Source organism: Leptodactylus fuscus, chromosome 10 (assembly GCF_031893055.1).
Source record: "Leptodactylus fuscus isolate aLepFus1 chromosome 10, aLepFus1.hap2, whole genome shotgun sequence".
NCBI classification, from domain to species: Eukaryota; Metazoa; Chordata; class Amphibia; order Anura; family Leptodactylidae; genus Leptodactylus; species Leptodactylus fuscus.
Genome location: NC_134274.1, coordinates 26712673 through 26735142, shown reverse-complemented (window position 1 = coordinate 26735142; position 22470 = coordinate 26712673). Strand labels below are relative to the sequence as shown.

Here is a 22470-nt window from a genome sequence, read left to right as displayed (position 1 = left end):
TAGATAGTAGATAGTCCACATCCACTGACTGAGAGATAAACGGATACATTATCTATGTGGAGTATGACCAAGGGAAACAAGTTCTAGTATATCATGTACAGCAATGCCGTGTCTGCTGGTGTTCCCAAATAGTAAGTAGTAGCCCCCTATAGTAAATGCTTCTGTTCTTAACAGGTGTCTCTCAGGTCCAGAATGAGTAGAGCCATGTAGTGGCTTTAATAGAAACAGAAGCATACTGATAAAACAATGCAGAGATAATCAACTTTATAAATATGCAAATGAATGTGAAAGTGCACTGGGGGCGGGGCTTGATTTGACTACAGACAACTGTGATGTACACTGAGGCTTAAAGTGTTATTCACAGCGAAAGGGAGACATTGAACACTAATCAGAGGAGAGACGGAGCACATATAGATAGATAGATAGATAGATAGATAGATAGATAGATAGATAGATAGATAGATAGATAGATAGTAAATCAGGCCCCGCCCCTGCTGCACTTGTCGGCTGATTTGATATCCAGAAAATGTTAATTATCTCTGCATTGCTCCCTCTGTGGTGTTTCTGCTTATACTAATGGCCCTTACATGACAGTCTTATTGGTCTGGCAGACATGTTGGACTTCACTCCCTTTAAGTGATGTCTCTAGTTATCTCCTTGAGTTGTCACTGAGAAGCAGAGATGAGTTGTGGAGCCTTACCGGGTACTTCACTGTTAACACCTGGCAGACACTTGCCATTGTGGCTTGTGACCGATTAAAAATTCTCTTTGATGCTTCTCCTTAGAACATTCGCATAGGTTTGTTATAACCTGGATGTTGGGTCATTGATCTTGTACTGTCAGGGTTAAAGCTGCTGACAAGCTCCAGAGTATAAGAGTGGTATCCTATAAGACGCCATGGTGTTCATTGGCTACATAAGATCCCTGCCCTTCAACCTAATCATTCCTTAGCTATGTCGCGGTTACTTGTATTGATGTTCCATAATATGTCTATTCCACTTATTTATTGTCCTATGAGGGCGCAGTAATGGGCAGACGCTGTTGTGAAACCCTCACATCCCAGTGCCCTGTCTGTGCCCAGCCCAGGTCCTGTGCAGGAGGCAGCTTGTCTGCAAACAGTTAACGCTTTGGTTTTGTTCCCATCTCGGGTTTGTTTTTAGCTCAGCTTTTTTGTGATGTCAGCTGTGATGAAAACTATATCAAGTGCCAAGGCTGCCAAGAGGGCACAGCCAACAAAATCTAGAAAAATTTAAAAAAAAGAACAATTAAGACAAAATGTCACAACCTACATAGAAAAGGTGGTGTAGTGCAGCCCCAAGTGGCAGCCAGCTCCAGTCATTCCAGCCCTAGCCACTAATGTAATCTGTGTTTATAGGAGTAATGTACTGTAGCTAGGGGGAGGGGGAGTTGTAAGCACACAGCAGATACTCAAAGTGTTCATTTTGTGTTAAGCTCACATCCCCACCAAGTCGAGACTTCCAGGGATTTAATGGGCAGTCAGATGCAGTGTAGCATTCATGAGAACTGATATAAGTGAGACAGATGCTAGCCGGCTGGAATGGGTAACGCTACCTTTCTCTATTATTTTTGTGTAACCTGAATTTGCATGCTTTTTATGTCTTGTTAGTTTCAGGACTGCAAACTTTAAGCGGGCTGCCTGTGTTCTTTATGATGTTGCTTTATTTGATGCTTGGACATGGTAATCTTCTGAAAATCTGCTTGACATGTTTAATTCTTACCCAGAATAGGGGTGGGGAATAAAAAGCATCTTTTGCAAAATGCGGGATTTTACGTGAATGCCAAATTGCACCGTATTCGCAGACTGATTAAAATGTAAATGTAACATGTCAAGAGCGTCGCCGGTTCTCCGGGTGACAAATTTAAAGTGAAAAACAATTAGGGGAGACGATAGATCTGCCGCCGATTCAATGGTGACAGCTCCTCTCTGCTTTTTTTCTTGTTGGGTTGTTTGGGAAGGGGAGGGGGGGTTTAGTTGAATTATATGTACCAAGAGAATAGCGTAATCCTTTAAACCCGCATGTCGTACATTCAGCAGTCAGTGATTGACTTGTCGTCAGATTTTTTTTTTTTTTTTTTTACCGTTCCGTGGTAGCTTGTATTCACGTAATGTGATTCAATAGTGCGAACTCGTACAGAGAGAAACTGGGACATGCAGGAGGGAGGTGCACATGGTACTGTTATGAATGTGCCTCAAGAACGTGATGGAACAATTCGTGGTACGTCAGCGTTATAAAAGTGATGAATAGACTGCAGGCTGGGCGTGCTACGTAGGATGACTTGTATCCCTCGTCAATTATTATGTCAATTATTGATGGGCATGACAATTAGTCCATCGCGCTGCAATGTTCCCTGTGTACTTTGTTAGTCAGGCACGTCTTTCCGAACAGGACACAATGTCTTCCTACAGTCAGGAAAAGTAACAATTAACAAAGCGGAATTAATGGGCCGCAGATCAGGGAAATAATATTTACTGCAGAAAGTGCTGTCGGCAAAGGGTTAATTAATTAGTGACAGAATCTAATTCCTCAGCATTATGGGAGTCAGGCTGCAATGCATGTCATTATAGATAGATAGATTATATATAGAACAGATTGGTGTATAGAATGGATTAGGTTATTGGGACGTTAGACTATACAGCTATGGGATGCTCAGCCCTGGCCCCTGTGGATTTCATCCACAATAGAAACAATTTGCATGTGATTAATGTATTTGCATTGTATGGCATCTCACTGTGAGCTGTCAGTCATCTGCGCCCTGCAAAGACATGGGAAGCGTTGTTTTGTCTGGGGGTAATCGGTCATTATCATGGTCACCAGTATAGTCTGGGCACATAAGGCTACAGAGGAATGGCATGCCTGCAAATGGCCCAAGTGCTATCTCTGTCCTCTGCCATCACTTGGATGATGTGTGTGTGTGTGTGTATATATATATATATATATATATATATATATATATATATATATATATATATATTAATGTGATTGATACATTATCAGTGTGTTGTTCATGGATTGTGTGTCAAGTCAGTGGGCTACTGTACATGACTATATGATGAATATATGAGGGTTTCTGTATGATATATAGAGTATAAGTGTTGTATTGAGGTAGTAACATGTATTACACCGGTATGTACAGAGGCAGACCTGTACTGTATTATGTATTACACTGGTATGGATTATATTGGTACAAACCTATACTTTATTATGTATTATATTGGTATACACCTGTGCTATATTATATATTACACTGGTATGCATTATATTGGTGTAGACCTGTACTGTATTATGTATTATCTTGGTATAGACTTGTACTTTATGATATATTACACTGGTATGGATTATATTGATATAGACCTGTCCTTTATTAAGTATTCTATTGATATAGACCTGTCCTTTGTTATATATTACTTTGGTATGTATTATATTGGTATAGACCTGTCCTTTATTATCCATTATATTGGTATAGACCTGTCCTTTATTATCCATTATATTGGTATAGACCAGTCCGTTATTAATAATTAGTATGGCATAATAAAGCAGATCTCATAGCTACTGTAGTTAGGGAATAGTCATTAGAGGATGGATCATACATACAGGGCACTTCTCGCCACTGGATACGCACTTACGTCGGTCTCCACTAGTAGAAGATATTACTAGAAACTTAATGAGAACTGGAGAGCCGGGCTGGCTCCAGGTATTGTCAGCAGAAGTGGCATCACAGTAAGACTCAAGTGGTCCTGGGAACTGCGGACGCCATTACTGGGGATTGTACTAATAATGGCAAGTAACTGGCTGCAAACTTAACAAGGATTGAGAATCTATCAATAAGCGTTGTGTAAAATTGTTACATAAGAGTCTTTAAATGTACCCAGACTGACATATGTGCATCTCTACAGTATATACCTGAATGCAATGTATCCAGACTGACCCTTATCTGTATGTATACAGTATACACCTGACTGCCTCTTTATGACCAACCCATAATGGAGCTATCCAGTGATGGCTTCTCCTTCCATTATGACATCAATCTCAGATCAGCCGCATGGCGGTGGAGTTGGAGTCAGTGCCAGTATTGAGTGGAGTTGGAGTCAGAAGAAAGTTTCCAACTCTGGCTTTAGAATATAATGATTATCTGATATTCTATTCTACAATTATTACTATTGTATAATTTGTTGCCTATTTAGTTTCTTAGGAATTCAATCACTAGTTATATTTTATGAATTAATGCAACTTTAATGTTTCTGTTTGACAATGTGGAAAAATAGAGGACACTGAGTCAGTGGTCTATCTACTCCAGAGCCCTGATCAGCAGGGGTAAAACTATCAGGACCCTCGCAGATCAGCTTGTAGAGGCTCCCGGGATTGTTTACATGACTAGCGCTACTCACTCACTGTACTGCTAATAGTGGTGGTTATGGGTATTGCATTGGTGCTTCATTCAAAACTACCTTAAAGGTGAATAACCTCTTTAAGCCATGTTGTGTATATCCAAACCAGACAGCGTTAGCTTCAGTATGATGCCAATAGTCAGACATCACGGACGTGACTGCAAAGAAAAATATATATATTTTACAAAAATTAAAAAACATCATACTCCCCTTACTGATCCAACACCTCTCCTGTTCTGTCACTGCCCAGTCCCCTACCAGTCCTTCCTACCATCGGGACATCATTGCTGCAGCAAAGGGGCCGAACTGAAATGAGAATGTTGGGAAATTTTGAGAAATTTTTTTTTATTTGTATACCATTCTTTGCTGTTTTAATAATTTTTCTTCGATGGGTAAAGCCTTTAATAGGTGCCATTCTAAATGTCTATCAGTCTAGTGGGCCTGAGAAATGTCATATTGGGTGTTCTAGTTATTGGGTATGGTCTAGTCATATCTATACTAGCAATGCAGATGACATAAGCACGATGTACGTCAATGCCATTGTCATACCAAGGAACCTAATAAGATTTTCCTGGCACGGCCATCACACGTATGTCCCCTAGAATGCGAATACACATACGGCCTGGAAATCTTGACTTACTCAGCGACAGTATCTGTTATTAATCGACCTCTGCAAATGACTGACCAGCTCTGGGAAATCCATTAGTTATGTCAGCCAGCAGGTTATTCATTGCTCAGCTTTATGCTGCTTTTTATCTTGTTAGTCTCGGATATCATAGAACCATATTCACACATCAGGTTACCCAAAGCTTTGATCAGAGCCGTCGGCTGTCTTTGAGATATTTAATGCATTCGCTTCCAATATAGTTTACTAGAAGAAAAGTTGGTTACTGAAAGCAAACTTTGCTAATAAGCCAATAAATCAACATCTTGCTGGAGAAAGTAGAATATTTCTAGTAAGCCATTAGTCATATGTGAAATGTCACCTCGTGAGTCAGCCTCTGTTCTAGAGCCGTCCTCGTACTTCTGATAAAGTCTTGTTAGTTTGTCAGCCGCATTTATTTGCCGAGTACTAGAAAGAACATTACTCATAATATGTTAATAATTCGGGTGACACATCCCAGGTTTGGATAATTTTTACCTTTTCATGAAATAATATGCTGTTTAGACATGAAGCAAAGTCCTGGGGGCGCCATTTCACAATTCACATTGACATCTGTCAACGAGACAACTTGTCAAAGACAAACGTGTATATACCACACAGGCCTTGGATAGAACTGGAGTGACTGTAACAATTCACTTGCTTAGGCACTTGTATAACTTCATTGCACGGTGCTATGTTTGTGGGTAGGTAATGAACGGTGCTTTTATTGAGCGCTGGATACACCTGCCTATAACTTTTGCAAGAGTAAGAATACTTTCATAAATAGAAGTGTAACTAGTTGATTTTTGGCAACTAAAATGTAGTGAATGAACAAAAGCGAAATCTCAATCACATCAGTATTTGGAGTGACCTTTGATGGAGGAGTCCTAGAAGTGATGATACGGCCCCCACTAAGCCCCAATTTCAACATCATCCAGTCTGTCTGGGGTGAAGTAAAGAGAGAGAAGGATTGGAGCAAGCCTACATCCACCGAAGATCTGTGCTTAGTTCTCCAAGATGGCGGGAACAACCTCCCTGCCGAATTCCTTCACAAACTATCTGCAAGTACCGAGAAGAACTGATGGAAGGCAAAGGGCAGTCACACCAAATATTGATGGGATTTAGATTTCACACCAGTACCTGTTCTCTGCTGGAGGATTCCATTCCCCATTCCTCTTACAAAATGCAGAGAGAGAAGCGCTGTAAGCATCTTGGTTCTCATTCACCCTTTTCAAGCAAAAAACCATCGGACCCCATTATTTTCTATGGGGTCCACAGGTAACCGCTTTTTTTTTAAGCAGATTAGGTTTGTATTCTGGGGTCTAATTGGGAACCCTCCAAATGGAAATCTAATCTACTTAAAAAAGCGGTTACCCGTGACCTGCATAGGATACAATGCGGCCTGCCGGGTTTGCGTCAGAAAAGGAAACACAAATGCAGGTGTGAACCTACTGATAACTATTAAGGCTAGGTTCACATCGGAGCACGGGCCTCCATTATTCACCTCCATCGGGGGACCCGTACGACAGAGAGCAGGTTTTCTCTTTCTTTCTCTGTGCAGGACTTTTCTCTGCCGATTTTCGCCAGTTTCAGTGATGGTGTCCAACAAAGATTCCTCCACAGATGTAAATTTCGCCTTATGCTAAACTGATATAAAAAATTAACATGGATGTAACCTATCTGGTTAGTGGACGCAAAAATCAGGCGCAAACGGATGGCCATCCGGCAGAGCCTTACACTTCTATTGTTAAAAACATTCTTACTTTGCAGCATTTTCTGTAATTATTTGTGCAGATCTATCTTATTGTATTCACTATAAAGACGTTCCGTGTAGGAGGCAATTTAGTAACAGTCGTTTCCTCCGTGACACGACTACATTTCTCCGACTCCTGGTCCTAATTTGGCCATTGAGATTCTGCAATTAAGAATGGTTTCCCAGGAATTCTTCTTAATATGTTCCTAATTGTTTATTCTTATTGCACAATAAGTAAATGGTAGCCAGTCTAAAATAGCACAGAGCGAGACAATGAAGGGGAATTGCTCTGCTGACAGATTAGGGCTCAAAATAAAAAATGTGTTCCTTTGTTTCCTTAAAGGGAGCCTTTCACCAAGAAACTCGATATCAAACCACCCCAGTGCACTAAGTCATTAGTCCTGTAGAGGCGCCATTTCCTGGAAATAGCTGCTTTTAGAAATATGCAAATAAAGATCAAGTGCAATGGGGCTGAACTGTAGTGAAAAGATGGCTTCTGAATGCCACGGGTTCTACAGATACCAAGAACATTGCCACACATTGTATATATAGTACTTGTGGTATTTTCACTTAACCCCATTCACTAGAATGGGCCTGAGCTACATACAGGCCATGTGTTCTGATGAACGTGATGTCTTCGGTCTATGAAATTGAAGCTGCACTCAATGTAGCACCATTGCCATTTTGATAAGCTGATCTGTGGGGGTCAACCTTGTTTTAGATGTTTCCCTTCTCTTAAATAGACTTCTGACTGTGACTCAAAATCTGCAACAAAAACTGCTATGTTTTCGCAACGTGGAGCCTTAGCCTTATGTAGACCGCATCCTTTTAAACCTGGGCATAACCATCTTCATTGTAAGGGGTGTCCAGGACCAGAAGAAAGGATTGACCCTTTTCTCAGAATCTACCCCACTTCTCTCCAAGGGTCTTGTCTTAGCGTGGCATCTTTACTGTATCCCATCAGCTGCAATACCCGATATAATCCATGGACAGAACTAGCTCTGTGTCTGGTTAAAAAAAAATAAAAATTGTGGAGCGCTGTAAAGTGATATTAAAATGAAGAAAAATTTGAGGAATGTTCACCTGGTTTAGAAAATGTGTTTGTTCATAATCCTAATACCTTATATATTGCATAGTCTTTACATTGCGAAGTTTCTTCTGTGTTGTAATAGGCGACATGATTTTTCTTACATGTCCTTTATTTATCGATTTGCATTTTTTTCCAGCCCCAAACCTGAAAGGCCGACCACGTAAAAAGAAGCCGTGCCCGCAGCGGAGAGATTCAGTGAACGGAGTGAAGGATGCCTCCAATATTTGTGATGGCAAAACTGTTGCCAGGGTAATCCTTTAAAGGCTCACTTTCATTTCTGTTGCCTCTTGATTGTTTATTGTTCCAATGTCTCCGATGGAAATGGCTATTTTTAGCACAAAGGAATTTTTTTTTTCCTTTCCTGTAAAAATGCAGTATTAGTTTGACACTGGACTGATTTTGTCTTAAGAATGAAGCTGAAAGTAGGACAGTGTTCTCCCATTCATGTCATGTAGCGTTAGCTTAATCTTGGTGACATAGGAACTTTCTTAAATGTTTTTGCAGTCAAACAATAAACAAAACAGCCTTGTGGGTAAATGCTGGGTCTTAGTGGGGGTAGAAAGGCTGCCCCCCCCCCTCCAATTCTCTAACATTATCGTGCAAAACTAGACAACAAAAATACAATATTAGTAGTGTATAAACTTGGTTATAAAAGCGGACCTCAGGCCTCGTTCACATCTGTGTCTGTAATCCGTTCAGGGAGTCCGCATGGGGACCCCTCTGAAAGGACTACTGAATGGATTGGCAAGTGGTGTGCAGTGAAAGCACACAGACCCCATAGACTATAATGAGGTCCGTGTGCTTTCCGCAGGTCTCCACACGAGTCATGCAGACAGGAAAGTAGATCATGAACTACTTTTCTGTCTGCATGTTCCGTGAGAAAAGCACATGGACCCCATTATAGTCTGTAGGGTCCGTGTGCTTTCACTGCACACCACTTGCCAATGTGTTCGGTAGTCCACTCAGGGGGGTTCCCATGCGGACTTCCCAAACAGATTACCGACGCATATGGGAATGAGGCCTAAATTCTCACAGGGGGACGCTTTTTATTTACTCATCTATATTAGTTCTTTGGAATGGGCTTATTTGTAACACTATTTAAAGAGCCATAGGGGATGACAAGTGTTATGTACATATCCCCTTCACCGTCAATTTTAAAGGTGGATATCCGGTAGGGAAGAATTTTTGATTGAGGTCTCAAAAAATGTTGGGTTAAAAAATGTAATAGAAGCAATACTGATCCTACCAATCTCTGATGGCACTGCTACAACACTGGCTAGTTGCCTGGTGGACTCTTTCCTGGTTCCAAATACAGGAAGTGACAGCTCAGTCGATTGGTGTCTGATCGGCATTTCCTGTGTGAGCCATAAGATACCAGGAAGTAGACAGACATGGACCTTAATCCATTCCGATCTCTTCATCAAAAATTATTTATTATTTATTTAAAGAGGTTCACCACATTAAATTAACTTTAGACTGTATATGTGAATAGGAGCTTGACCTCTCTGCGCTGTTTTCTTGAAGTGAAGTCATCCCGTCCCCTTTCTGCCGTATCCCTTGGCACGCCAGTCCATAACATAGTGGTGGCTGGAGGAGCTTGTGACCATATACGTTCCATAACCTTCTTCACTGTGGCTGTGTGGCTTTCTAGCCAGAAATTGAGTGACGTAACGTTTAGTTAATTTTAATATGAGGAACAGAATGACAAATAGACTGTTATAGAATATTGAGTCAGTTGAGGGAGGTTCGCCAGATTATTTTACTGGTTGCGATTTGCTCATATTTCGCCACTTTACTGAAATATGTATCACGTATGTGTCTGTGTGAGTTACAATATGTGAAATAGAGCACTATGGCAGTAAAGCTCACGCACCATGCTCGCTTCTTCTAGGTAAAGTGTGAAATAAAGGCAGTGCTGCCAAAAGCCAAGACTGCCAACGGCAACTGCAAGAAAATCTCCACAGAGGAGAAACCAAATGTGGCTGCAGCAGGAGAAGGATGTAAGACGGAAGAGTGCAAAGCCGATGAGCAGGCGTTTCTTGTAGAACTCTATAAATATATGAAAGAGCGGAAAACGCCCATTGAGAGGATACCATATTTAGGGTTTAAGCAAAGTAAGTACAAGATTTTCATTATCTGTTTGTATGTACATTACGTTCTTGAATTTGTCTCTAGGTTTATGTGATGAATTATCGATAACTATCATCTCTTTCCGACAACCCCCAGGACTTGTCTTTGTTGTATATAACCTATAATAATTTCATGGTGTTCAGCATCGTTTTGGCCAAGGGGCCTAAGATACTGACTGATGCTTAGTTAAATGTTGCATTGGAGCAAGCAATATGTCAATTTATATCAGAAGGATTTCCTTAAAACTATAATCTTAATATAGTAACATTACCAATACAATACCATGATACCGAGCACTTCTATTATTTTGTTAGATGTCAATATATAAATCAATACCTTGCAATTCCTTATGTCCATTAAGAACATCTTCTTAAGACAAACCCCTTTAATCCAGCATTTTATATTCCAGAATATAGTCTGGCAAAGAGCCACACAATAATCTGTAATCTCGTGAATACAGAAGCAATATAGGGATCAAGGTTTAATACTTGAAACAAAGTGTATTTGCACGTGTCCTTCCTTAACTTCCTTCTTGGCTGGACATGAAGAGACACACAAGTCATGAGATCATTAGCTTCTCAAGACAATATTGTGTTTCATTGTGATATCCTTTATGTACCTATGTGCAGCCACCCAGGGGTTGTGTTGTGCCCTTTCAGGGAGTTTGGTAGTATGTTGTAATATTGTGTGGAATTGGTATCTTGAAAAATTTGATTCTTCAATCACATTTAAATTAGATTTAATATTTTTTTTTTTTACATTTTATGTGGACGTAACCATTTAGGTCCTGGTGGATCTTTGTCAACAGAACCCAACATATCAACTCAGCCCTGCAGATAGATAGGGTTAGGGTCACCTGAATTACACGTTGCTCTCCCTTTGTGAATCGGTGCCTCCATTGCTGAGAAATTACCGATTCTGAGCTCTTTGGAGCAATGAGTGCACGGTCATTGCTCCAAAGGGAAAAACATCAAAGCTCTCATTGCTCTAAAGAACTTTACAAAAATGGCCACAGATTCACAAGGGATAGATTAGAATCAGGTGTCCTTTAACCCATCCATTGTTCTCTGGTTCTGGTGAGCGATTCCCTTTAAATCTGGAGGCAGCCAAGTTTGAAAAAGTCACTTTTATTATATTTATATACGATAGTGGTAGGTGACTGAATTGTATTACCCTAGGAAGTCATTGAAAGATCAAATAAGTGGTCCCTAGTAATGACTGGTTCTACATCGGTCCATAGAGAGAAAATTGCTTCCAATTGTAATGACAACCAAAGTGGTTTTCCACTCCTCCGATTCTCAACTCTCGTCCTTTCCCTCAGATTTGCAATATGCACTTGGAGATCTTTCGTTCCTTCATTGAAACCATGTGTTACTTTTATGAGGAATGTCACCCCTTGCATGTTTTACATAACAATTTACATACCTAATTGGCAGTGATTGCCGCCGAGCTCTGGCAGCCATGATAAACTTGAATAACTGCAGATGATTACAATGTTTGTCTCCAAACTGGCTGTGTGAAATAGAAGAGCGCTGAATGTTCTGCGAGCAGCTTTGTTACATTATGCATTGATTTAGATTAACTCAAGACCTAAGCAAATCTGTTAATGGATTTGAAAAACATTGGAAGGTTCAGCCAGGCTTTCCAAATTGTTTTGTGTTGAAGGGTGCGTTGTCTAATTTTAATTTCTTCAACTTCCCATAAACAAGAGAATATTAAACAAATAGGGCTTAAGTCCCGCGCTATGAAGCTGCTTTTAATTTGATGGTTTTTATCAAGAGGCGAAGCAAGCAAGCAAGGCCAGCCGCGTGCACTTAGGAAATGGATAAGGGCCACGGCATCGTAACTGGATTTCAGCAAGGCCTCATTCAGAACTATTGTGTTGAGAAGAAAAGAAGATGACATTTTTCTTTGAGAAATTTCTCATCTCATGTCCGTCATTGTTGAATTCCTGAAGAGTTATCTCATGAATAATGTCGGCTTAAATCTGTTTGCAATTAGGAAAAGCAGTCGTTGAGCGTTTCTCATGTGCATGTATTAAATATGAGGGCACAGTGGGTTCAGTCCTGGTCTAAATGACTAGATCTAGGGCCAGTTTGGTAGCACATCAAACACTTATGTCACAGGGACCACAATTATGGTTAGAATAACCCACACAGTATGGTGGTGAATAACTGAGGACCTGCTTATTGAGATCCTGTAATCTTTCAGATTCAGTTTCTGTCATTAGGGGTCTACCCTCCATGCTGAAGTGATGCATGAGGTCACCTAAAGTCGTAGGGAAGCCATCCCAATTTTGGACATCTTAGAGACAGGCTTGTACAGTAACGGCTATATTGTCTCTCTGTCTTATGCTTGTGTGTTGGTGCCATTAAGTAATTCCTCCTTACTACTTTGATTTTTGCTTTACAAAACTTCATCAAAAAAACTAAAACCTGTCCTTACCATTAGAAGTCGGAACCGACCCCCCCCCCCCACACACACACACACACACACCCTGTCCCAATAAAATTGCCAGAATACTGTAAAATAAAGTGTAGTTGTGGTGAACCGGCTAATGTGGTAGATGACAACTTTATGCTATTATATTGTACTTTGTTTCATTACTGTTCCATAGTATACGGTTTCTTTACTTACTTGCCTTCTTCTGTCTCTGATCAAATCTGTACAGTAGAAGTCTATGCAGAGGGGAGGGGTCTCAAACAGAGAGAGATCAGCAGTATATAGAGACAGTTCTTCTTCACAACACAGTTGGATTATCAGGAATTACTACTTGGCCTTCTCCTGCCTTAAATGACTCAAGTAATGCTGTAGATGGCCTCATATATCTGTATCTTAGGCCGGGAAAAATCGCGGCGTTATACAGTAACTGCAAAGTGGATGGGTGTCATGTGAATCCCGTGCCCACTTTGCGTTTAAAACTGCAGCGTGGACACGCTGTGATTTCCAAAACCATGACGGTTTTGGAAATCGCAGCATGTCAATTATATCTACGGAACTGCCGGCGACTTTCCCGTAGATATAATGGTAACAGAAAGTCCGTGGAGGAAAACTCCGTGAACCACGGGAAGAACCGCAATACCTTCCCAACATGGTTTTCCTGCAACACTTTAGAGCTGCGGAACATCCCATGGGGCCTTAGCCTTACTCCTCCCCCCTCCCTTCTCTATAGACTCCATTGTAAATGGACACTGCTTGTGTACAGTAATACTAGCTGAAGACACAGGCGCTTATCCTTAGTGAAGTAAACTACAAAGTTTGTTCCTTTCACTTGCTCTATTGATTTATGGAAAAAATAAAAGTTTCCAGTTAAAATTTAAGGCCCATTTATTTCTTTTTTATTGTAGAACAAACTGATCCGCTAAGCAGGAAGACTTGTATTTCTTTGCTGTATTAAAAATGACAAGTCTCTGATTATTTTGAGAGTATATTTGTCCTGAGGAGTGACGTTGCGCCAGTCACACTCCCTCTATTAGTCTAATCTTCTCTTGGTATACAGACACTTTGTTGTTAGGACGGGGTGTTTGCTCTTTGCACTGCTATCAACTATTTGGTATTTTTATTCACTTTTATTTTGTATCTATCTTTATTTATTCAATATCAAATCTTTGGACTCCAAGGACTGTTTTGCTTCATTTTCAGGAAATAATATTGTATTTGCTCCAGCTAGGATTAAAAGTAAACATTTAGTTTCTCTCCATTCTGAAGCCTTGTAGCCTGACCTATAAACAACATGCTCGGAGCCTTTCCGGCTGCAGTTTTCATTCATTTTTTATATTCTTTTACCTCTGCTTGTACAGAGAGCAATACAGCTCTATTCTGCACATTGGTGAGCTATAGCCACATCTCCGTTTGCTCAGTTTGGCAGGAGTTTATTGTTATCTTTTAATATGTATTTGTTTGAAGTGCTGTGGTTAATGCAATGCTTATCTAAATACCTATTGTCCTTCTAACAGTTAACCTTTGGACTATGTTTCAAGCTGCTCAAAAACTGGGAGGATATGAAACAGTAAGTGCTCTGAGTATTTTATTATTGTCATCCCTCTGATATGATCATACTGTATATAGTATGTTATGCTGTAGATATCCATAGTTGTATACTACTTGCATATGGAGTAGGTCTTGGGGTTGGTTCTAATAAGAAAAAAATAAATAAAAAGCCACACAACATACACCACCACCAGGTCCACAAACACTCCGTAAGGATCTGCACACAACATATCCAAATGTAGGTAATTTTGCCCCATTACCCCTCCAGTAATCAGAATAAACCTCTTCCAGAGGGCCATAGGGGGCACAGGTCCTCATACTTAAAGGAGTTATCCTTAGGATAAGGTAACAGTATTAGATCTGTGAAGGTACAACACTTGGGACCTCTGCAGATCAGCTGTTCCAGGACTGCCCGGCTCCTGGTAATGTTTACATCCTGGGATCTGTGCTGCTACCTCGCCATACAAAGTGTAGTGGTGGCTTTAGGTACTGCAGCACGGCCCACTAGAGTCTCTGAGGCAGCTACAGTTTGCCTGGCCAGTGAATAGCGTGACTCCTAGCATGTTAACTTTACTGGGGACTGCACTGTTACAAAACATCTGATTTGCAGGGGTCCTACAACTCTTCACTCATGTTAGTAAATGGAGTCGCACTGCCACCATCTGAGACACAATGTGACTCTATTCATTAACATAAGTGAAAGGGTCACAGGGTAACATAGCGATCTTTGGTCACATGATGATACTCATGCCCAAAATCACTGTGTAGCCCTAGCTTTTACAGCAGGCTCCTTCATTTCCCCAGTAGTCACAGCAGGCCCTCACTGCTTCTAGTAACTAGAACAGGGCTACCTCCACTTATACGGCAGACATTGTACAGTCCTCCTTCTCTTCTACTCCCAGTAATCACTTAAGGCCTTCATTCCCTCCATATACTCCACAACCCCCATATTACAGTGATGTATCTTCTGTTGGCAGGAAGCTACATACAACTACTAACCACACTCATTTTCACTCATTGTGGAGTAATTATACAGCAATTATCATTACATGACAGTCTCTACGTGCTTTCTCTAAGCATGAGCGCTGTATCATTGACTCTTTGACTGTACGAAGCGCCTGGCCACCATATGCATCAGGACAGTCAGTAAAATCACCAGCGCTAACTTTTCTGCTTCCATGGGGCCCTGCTGACTAGGTTTTGGCCAGCTCTGGAACAGAAGAAAGATAATAGAATATGTCATCTAAAGAATTGTTATTTTAAGGGGGGGTTTGTTTTTTATGAGATATACATGATTGGTGGAGGTCCAACTCTTGGCACCTCTGCAGATCAGCGGTTTGATTCTTGCAAAAGTGCTGCATCCTCTTCATAGTTCATATCTATCAATTCACCAAAAGGCTGTAAAATATGCAAATATTTCCTCCGTGGTGCAAATCCTAGAAATAGCTCTATTTGCATATTCGACTCTCAGAATTCTAAACAGGACAGGTATAAGACACTGAAAAGGCAGTAGACCCCTTCTAACCAAATACTGAGTCATGTGACTATTCTGGGAATTCTAGCTCTGTCCTTCTATTGACAGGGGTAACCGGAATCTAGGTCTCAGAGCCCCGCTATTCTGTAAATTTCAATACCTAATTCTGAAGCCAGGAACAGTCAGAATTTCACTTAAATATGGTTCCCATTGTCCATTTCCAATAACCTACATTGCACAAATCGACTTTCCTGCTGGGGTGACTCAGGTTTTTGCCAGTGAACACCTTCGAAAATAATGTATTAGCTCATGAGATTGTGCGAGCAGAATGAATTGTGAAATGTAACTTTTTCTCTGTTTAACAAATTTGGAGCAAGAGCCTAAATAAACAATATTTCAGAATAGCAATTCACATAGGGGGTTTATTGAACTAGCCTTGGAGAGACGCCTGATTAATTCCAGCTTTAGAAGTATTGTAAACTTGTCGTAAAAAAATGTACAAGTGGAAAACACATGTAACTCTTCCCCGTCAAGGAAATTAGTTGGGTCTGTAATTTTTTCCCATGTTAAGAAAGAGCTTATTATTGTATAAGCAGCCAAGATTGTATAAAAAAGAAAACTTCACTTGGCAAAATACCTGACATCTGCTCATGTCTAATAATGTGGAATGTATCTAAGAGCCTGAAAACGCCATCAGCAGCGGCCATTAAGAAATTGGGGTTTGCACTTATCTGCTTTAATTGTAGTGTAAAATAGCTTAATGGGTGAAATGCCACGAGCGGATAAACAGGAAGTTATCAGTTATTCTGGAAATTCTCCCCGCTCCTTTTTATTAACTAATGCTATCTGACATGAGAGCTCTATATTTAGCTCACAAATACATTTTGATGGTCACGGACTGAACATTATGTTCTTTGAACCAAGAAAACATTAGATAAGGCAGAAAAGATTAAGATCCTTTCTCTATGTTCCCCAATGTAAACCATTCAGCTATAACACACACACACAGATGACAACTCCAGCAGAGAAATGAAAGATGTCATCGCTAATTGTTTCCAGATTCTGCTTTGATTAAATGGAGCCTATTCCTGTTTAATTGTCAGAGCTGGAGCTTCCCCCTTTGACTTCATATACATGTAAACATAAGATATGAGCTTCGTGAAGTAGACAGTTCTAGGACAGGAGGTAATTTGTGTTATGTGGCGGTATGTAAGCAAAACCGGAGGATCACGCAAAATAGGGTCCAGTCAAGACATTAGAGACAAACAGTGATGTGCTATTATATGAGGGTGGTGCACAGAATTTACTTTAACTGGATACGTTTTTACTTGGGTAGCAATTTAAAAAGATTTAATATTTAGGGTACACCATAATACACCCCAACTTATTGGATGGCCAAAGAAGATGCTTGTGTGGACCATCCAACCAACCAGGAGACTTCTCACCACTCCATAAGCTTGTTTCATCCATTAATAGGGTTGATTGGAATTTTTTCTCTAGCCCTTATGATTTCTGAGCAGTCAGTGCTGTTCGTCTATGCTAAATAGATTCTTTAATGTCAAGTGGGTGGTGTCAGGCTGGAGAAGGCAAGGGGGTGTGACCCTACCTTCTTCTAAATAGAGTACTGTATCACGCCTCTTACCTGCTCCTACCTGACACTGCCCACTTGTTATTAGAACCTAGTCTGCACATCAGGCACCAAAACTAACTGCAGTGATTGCTCAGGAACGGTGGGCGCTAGAGAAAAAAATTCCATCTGTGCTGGATGCAATGGAGTAGCAGCTACTAAAGGGTGAAAAGAGCTCTAAGTGGTGGAGGCCATGAAAGGTTCTTTCATATTATTTCTTGGGTTCACCGGTCAGCTTTATAGTAATTATATTGAGCCATTTTGTATAAATTCTCTCTGTAATTCTCCCCTAATTATCCATTATCCTCAATTTACTTAATTCATTTTTATCTAACGCACAACAAATTATTTAAATATCCATATATAGACCATTCTTATTAGCCTATTTCCTTTATCTGATATATTGCTATAAATCATAATTTAATATAACCGAGATCCAATCCTTAGGTTTTTCAGATTCTTTAATATTCTATTATTATCTCTTTGTCCTCCATCCTAAATAAGGATGGTTGTTACCGTTTCGTAAGAGTTTGTAGTCCTTAAAGGGGTTGTCTAAAGGATATATGTTATGTTAAAGATCGGCATGGCGTAACAAAGTTTTAAAAAAAAACCTCAAACCTTTACCCATTCCTCCACTCCAGTTCTAACACTTACTAGGAACCTTTTCCGATTTACATTTCCTGGTTCTTACGAATGGGAATGTCTTCAGGTGTTACGGGCTGTAGTAGAAATTTGCCTTAGAATAAGGCCACATGGAGACTTTGGTCCTTACCAAACATTGCCACATCACCCTACGAGTCCTTCATTCATGTTAGTGTAAGGAGACACATTGCGACTTGAGCTTGCTGCGAAATTGCAACCCCAAGTTGCAAGGTGACAAAATGATCTTGGGTCACACCATGGAAGTAGTGGGCAAAACTGTCACGTAGCCCTAGCCTCAAACGTTTATTGGCAAATTGGGCATTTCATGTGCGCCAAGTGGGAGCCGGTAATAGTCACCAGTGGAGAGCTGGGAAGTGTTGGACCAGGCGTAGGGGATCCATGGAATAAACTCTTGTTTTATATTTGTTGTTTCAGGTTCACCCTTTAAAAAATATCCACCTTACAACCAATTTGATAACATAATACAAATTAAAGGTGCCATTTGTATATTTTCAGAAGTCTCCACTTTTACTTACCTATGAAGAATTGATGTTTTAGGGTCATGCCACTATTTATACCATGGATTTTTAAGAAATGAGATAAAAAAAAATCTAAAAACATTCACTTAAAATTCCAATCAATAGCACATTCTACTTATTTTCACATCAATTATAGTTATTCCAATCAATGATACACATTATACATTTAATTCCGGTGAAAAACAAGACTCTAAAGTAGATGTTTTGTAGGCAGGAACAGGTTAAAGGCTGATATTTACCTTTGACATTTCACAACTGCGGCTGAAATGCTAAATTTATTTTTCCTGTTGCTGTTCTGGAATAAGTGTAAATCAGGTTCTTTGTCTTGAAAACATATGAGAGTGAAGATGTAGTCAAGTGTAATAAACCCCCTCTGTGGCTCACAGAAACTAGGGCAGGGTAATAACTCTTCCGCCAATAATTTGCTTGAAGAGTCTTGAATCTATGGATCATACAGAGCCCCGCTATATAAAATGCTCTTGTAGATAATTTTACAATGTTGTTCTTGTCTGAAGTAAAATGTGCATTCTGCAGACCGTAATCTACAAAACGCGAATATTAAAATAAATACTCCTCTTGCTTGTGTGCAGATAACCGCTCGGAGGCAATGGAAGCATATTTACGACGAGTTGGGTGGAAATCCAGGAAGTACCAGCGCAGCCACCTGTACTCGGAGGCATTATGAAAGGTACGCTTTGTACTGTGTGCCATGTGTGCCAACTTTAGATCATGATGTTTATAAAGTACATGAGAGCGGACAGTAAGAAGCACAAATATTAACCGAACGTATCATGGTAGTCATTTAGTACAATGCATTTTGCAGTATCTGGTAGACTTATAAAGTGGGAGGATTTCCCATTGTATACTCTGACATGTGCCACTAAATAACCATACAGTGTCATATATATATTGCCTATAAGCTCCTAAAATGGTATACCATGCGTTTTTTTTTTTGGTTTTGTGCTGAATATTTTGTATTGTGTAGTCCGAGAGCTGAATGGAGGGCAAAAGGACACTCTATTGGCTGCTGTTGATTTGGGATATATTTGTTATGTCTATATAATGGAGCGTTTGAGTTTTACTCCATATGCTCGGATGACTTTACTACAAGCATATAGATCGATTGTGGTCAATCTGCCACTTTAACGCAGATCATTCAGCAGCTTCCAGCCCATTTCTCTGGTGCCCGCATGCTTTGAACAGCTGATCGGTGGGGTTACCTGGTGTTGAAGATAGGTCATCGGTAACTTTAGACTCGAAAACGTCTTTATTTCTATAGTATGTAGAAGACCATTTTCATTTATTGTGACTATTATCGAAGACTATATTCATTTTTAGAAACCCTTTACTACTTCCATATTCCGGAACATTTAGAATTTTTTCTCTATTCCCCTCCATTCCTGAGTGATCGGTGAAGTTTATTTTTGCACCTGATGTACTAGCTAGACTCTGTACTGTCAAGTAGGTGGAGTCAGGAACGAGCAGGAGAAGGGGGCGTGATTGAGACTGACCACTCAGGCACCAGTGTTAGAGCTCACAATCACACCCCTTTGTCTGCTCTGGCCCATCCACCCACTTGAGAATTGAATTAGTATTTCGGGTACCAATGGAGGGGGCTAGAGAAAAAATTCCAACTGCCCCAGAACTAACAAGGTATTAAAGGCTGCAAAGAAGTAGAAGTTGTGTAAGTCCCCTTTGAAGTGTTAGGACATTACCAGAACAGAAGCCTTTCATTGTATTTTTGTTGAATTGGGGCAATACATTTCTGTGTTTCATGATTGCACCCCCCCCCCCCCCCCGTCTTCAGATTCAAGACATTTGGCAGTTGTTCCTTATGAGATCTTTTAACGTGAATTTTTAATGCACAATGACTATTACATTTAATTACATGCAGACCTAAAGGGTAATATTTCAGGATGTGAAAGGAGAAATATAATGTAATGCAGGTACCTCTAGTCCTGGAGGGATCCAGTTTCACAGTTTGAATACAGCTCTAAAATTCATTGCAAATGTCATGTCCCTTTGAACATGTATCTTCTGTTTTACACGTTGTGTATATCCATAGCGCTCGAGTTAGCCCAAAATAGTAAAAAGTTTCTTCTTTATGAAACTCTCTGTATGTTTTCTGAGCCATTCCTTCAATTTCTCACCTCGTGTCGGAATTTTTTTTTTTTCCATGCCAAATGGTTTATTTTACTGGAAATGTTCTGCAGACATGAAAAACAATGACTTGGATGAGTAATGAAATAATTCCCTTAGATATGGAAGCGATTAAAGCCCCTCATCCAGCTTTATGTAATAAAATTACCCACTTGGTTATTAATTGGGCTGCAAAAAATGGAATTGCGTTGTCTTTCTGATCCTAATTCTCCTATGATCCTGTAAAGTACATTACAGGACTGTAAGAGAGCCCGGCGGTGCCACGATGTAAACAGTCTGCTGCCTGTATCTGACATTTTAATCAATCGACAATTTCTTAATGAAAATATAATTGCCGTGAACGGGTCATTAAAAGTAAATTAATGCCTGACCACATCCTCAGGAATAATAAGCATGTGACTTCTAAACCTCGAAAATTAGGATTTAAGCAGATATCCATTTCTCCTTGACTGAAAACAGCTGGAACATTCGGGAATGTAATAAAGACACAAGCCACGTATGTATCGTGCGAGATGGGCCAAATGGCAAAGGGGAACGGTATAGGTTAGAGAAGTGATTGTGCCCCGTGCGATACATCAGAAATGTATATCCGGATAGGAATACCATATGGCGCTAAGCGCGGTATAATGATGTCATCCATGATTGTTATAATTGTCAGTTTGAAGATGATTGTGAAACCGTACCTAACCTCTCCAACTTGGCCCATGTTATAAGAGTATGCATCTATTTTATTCCATCTAATCCGATTTCTGACTGCCATCACGACTGTAGCAATGTTTCATGAAGCCTTAGCCAAACATCGCAACAAAAAAGTCTCACCAATATATCGGTAGAGACTGAACGTTGGTATAGGCAGTCGTATAGGCCAGGCAGTGCAACCTGGGAGAAGGACATGCTACCACCCAGGAGGGTATTTTTTAGTGCCACCTATTAGATACCTACTAGAGATGAGCAAACAGTAAAATGTTCAAGATTCGTTTCGAGTAGCCCCTCAATGTTCAACTACTCGAATCGAATATCGAACCCCATTATAGTCTATGGGGGGGGGGTGAAATGCTTGTTTCAGGGGTAGGCAACGTTCGATCAAATTACACTTACCAAGTCCACGAGTGAGGGTCGGGCTTGATCCTCCGAGAAGTCTTCTCCATGCAGCATCCCCACGGCATCTTCCGGCTCTGAATTCATTCTGCCAGGCATCGGGCCTGGGCAGAGCCGACTGCACATGTCCGCACTACAAGCGGACATGCGCAGTCGGCTCTGCCCAGGCCCGATGCCTGGCAGAGTGAATTCAGATCCGGAAGACGCCCCAGGGAAGCTGCACGGAGAAGACTTCTAAAGGTAGGAGAAGAATCGGCGTTGCATTGAACTTTCCCATTCGAATAGTGAGTGGTACTCGATCGAGTACTACTCGCTCATCTCTAATACCTACCCCTATATGTAAAAGTCCATAGACCATACCCATGTTTCGTCCCATTCTGCCCAATATTTTGATCAGTCGGAAGGCTTCAGGCAAAACATAACGGGGCACATTTATTATGGCTCAGAAATTTGTCGCAAATTTCAGAAAAGAGTCCAAGTAGGGGAGCAAAAGGTATTATCATTTACATCAGTATCCTGGCATAAATTAGGTCAGAAATCTATATAACCAAGACAGGAGCATCAGATTTATTACAGATTTATTAAATAAGGCGCATCCTCCATTGTAGAAGGGATTATCCAGACTGGCATGGAATCCACTGGTCGTGATAAGTCTCCATTGGGAGAGTAAAAAATTTTTTACATGGATATCCCTCTGGTGAAAGCATCACCTTATTATCTACTTCAATAGCCAAAATTGAATGGTACTTGATTGTGGGGGTCTGACCATAGGTATCCCCACCAGTCACAATAACAGGGGTCTCTTATACCCCTGTGCGCTACTGTAGAAGAAAAGCAGAGTACAATGTTCTACTATCTCCAGCAAATCCATGCTGTAGCATTCAAACAGGGGTACTTGTGAACAGTGGGGGCGCAA

General features: G+C 40.5%; 1 protein-coding gene across 3 annotated transcripts in view; it reads left to right on the top strand.

Moving 5' to 3' along the window:
* Window positions 1-22470, top strand: part of ARID5B (AT-rich interaction domain 5B) — a 226361-nt gene that overhangs the window by 166828 nt on the left and 37063 nt on the right. Inside the window, exons 1-5 of one of the 3 annotated variants that reach the window (XM_075257486.1) lie at window positions 1352-1562; window positions 8031-8143; window positions 9786-10008; window positions 13981-14033; window positions 18887-18984. In XM_075257486.1, coding sequence (XP_075113587.1) covers window positions 1559-1562; window positions 8031-8143; window positions 9786-10008; window positions 13981-14033; window positions 18887-18984 — 491 coding nt within the window. In that variant the 5' untranslated portion in view covers window positions 1352-1558. Of the gene's footprint in view, window positions 1-1351; window positions 1563-2115; window positions 2238-8030; window positions 8144-9785; window positions 10009-13980; window positions 14034-18886; window positions 18985-22470 lie in introns of those variants that run through there. The other 2 variants (XM_075257485.1, XM_075257484.1) reach the window with 2 other exon arrangements.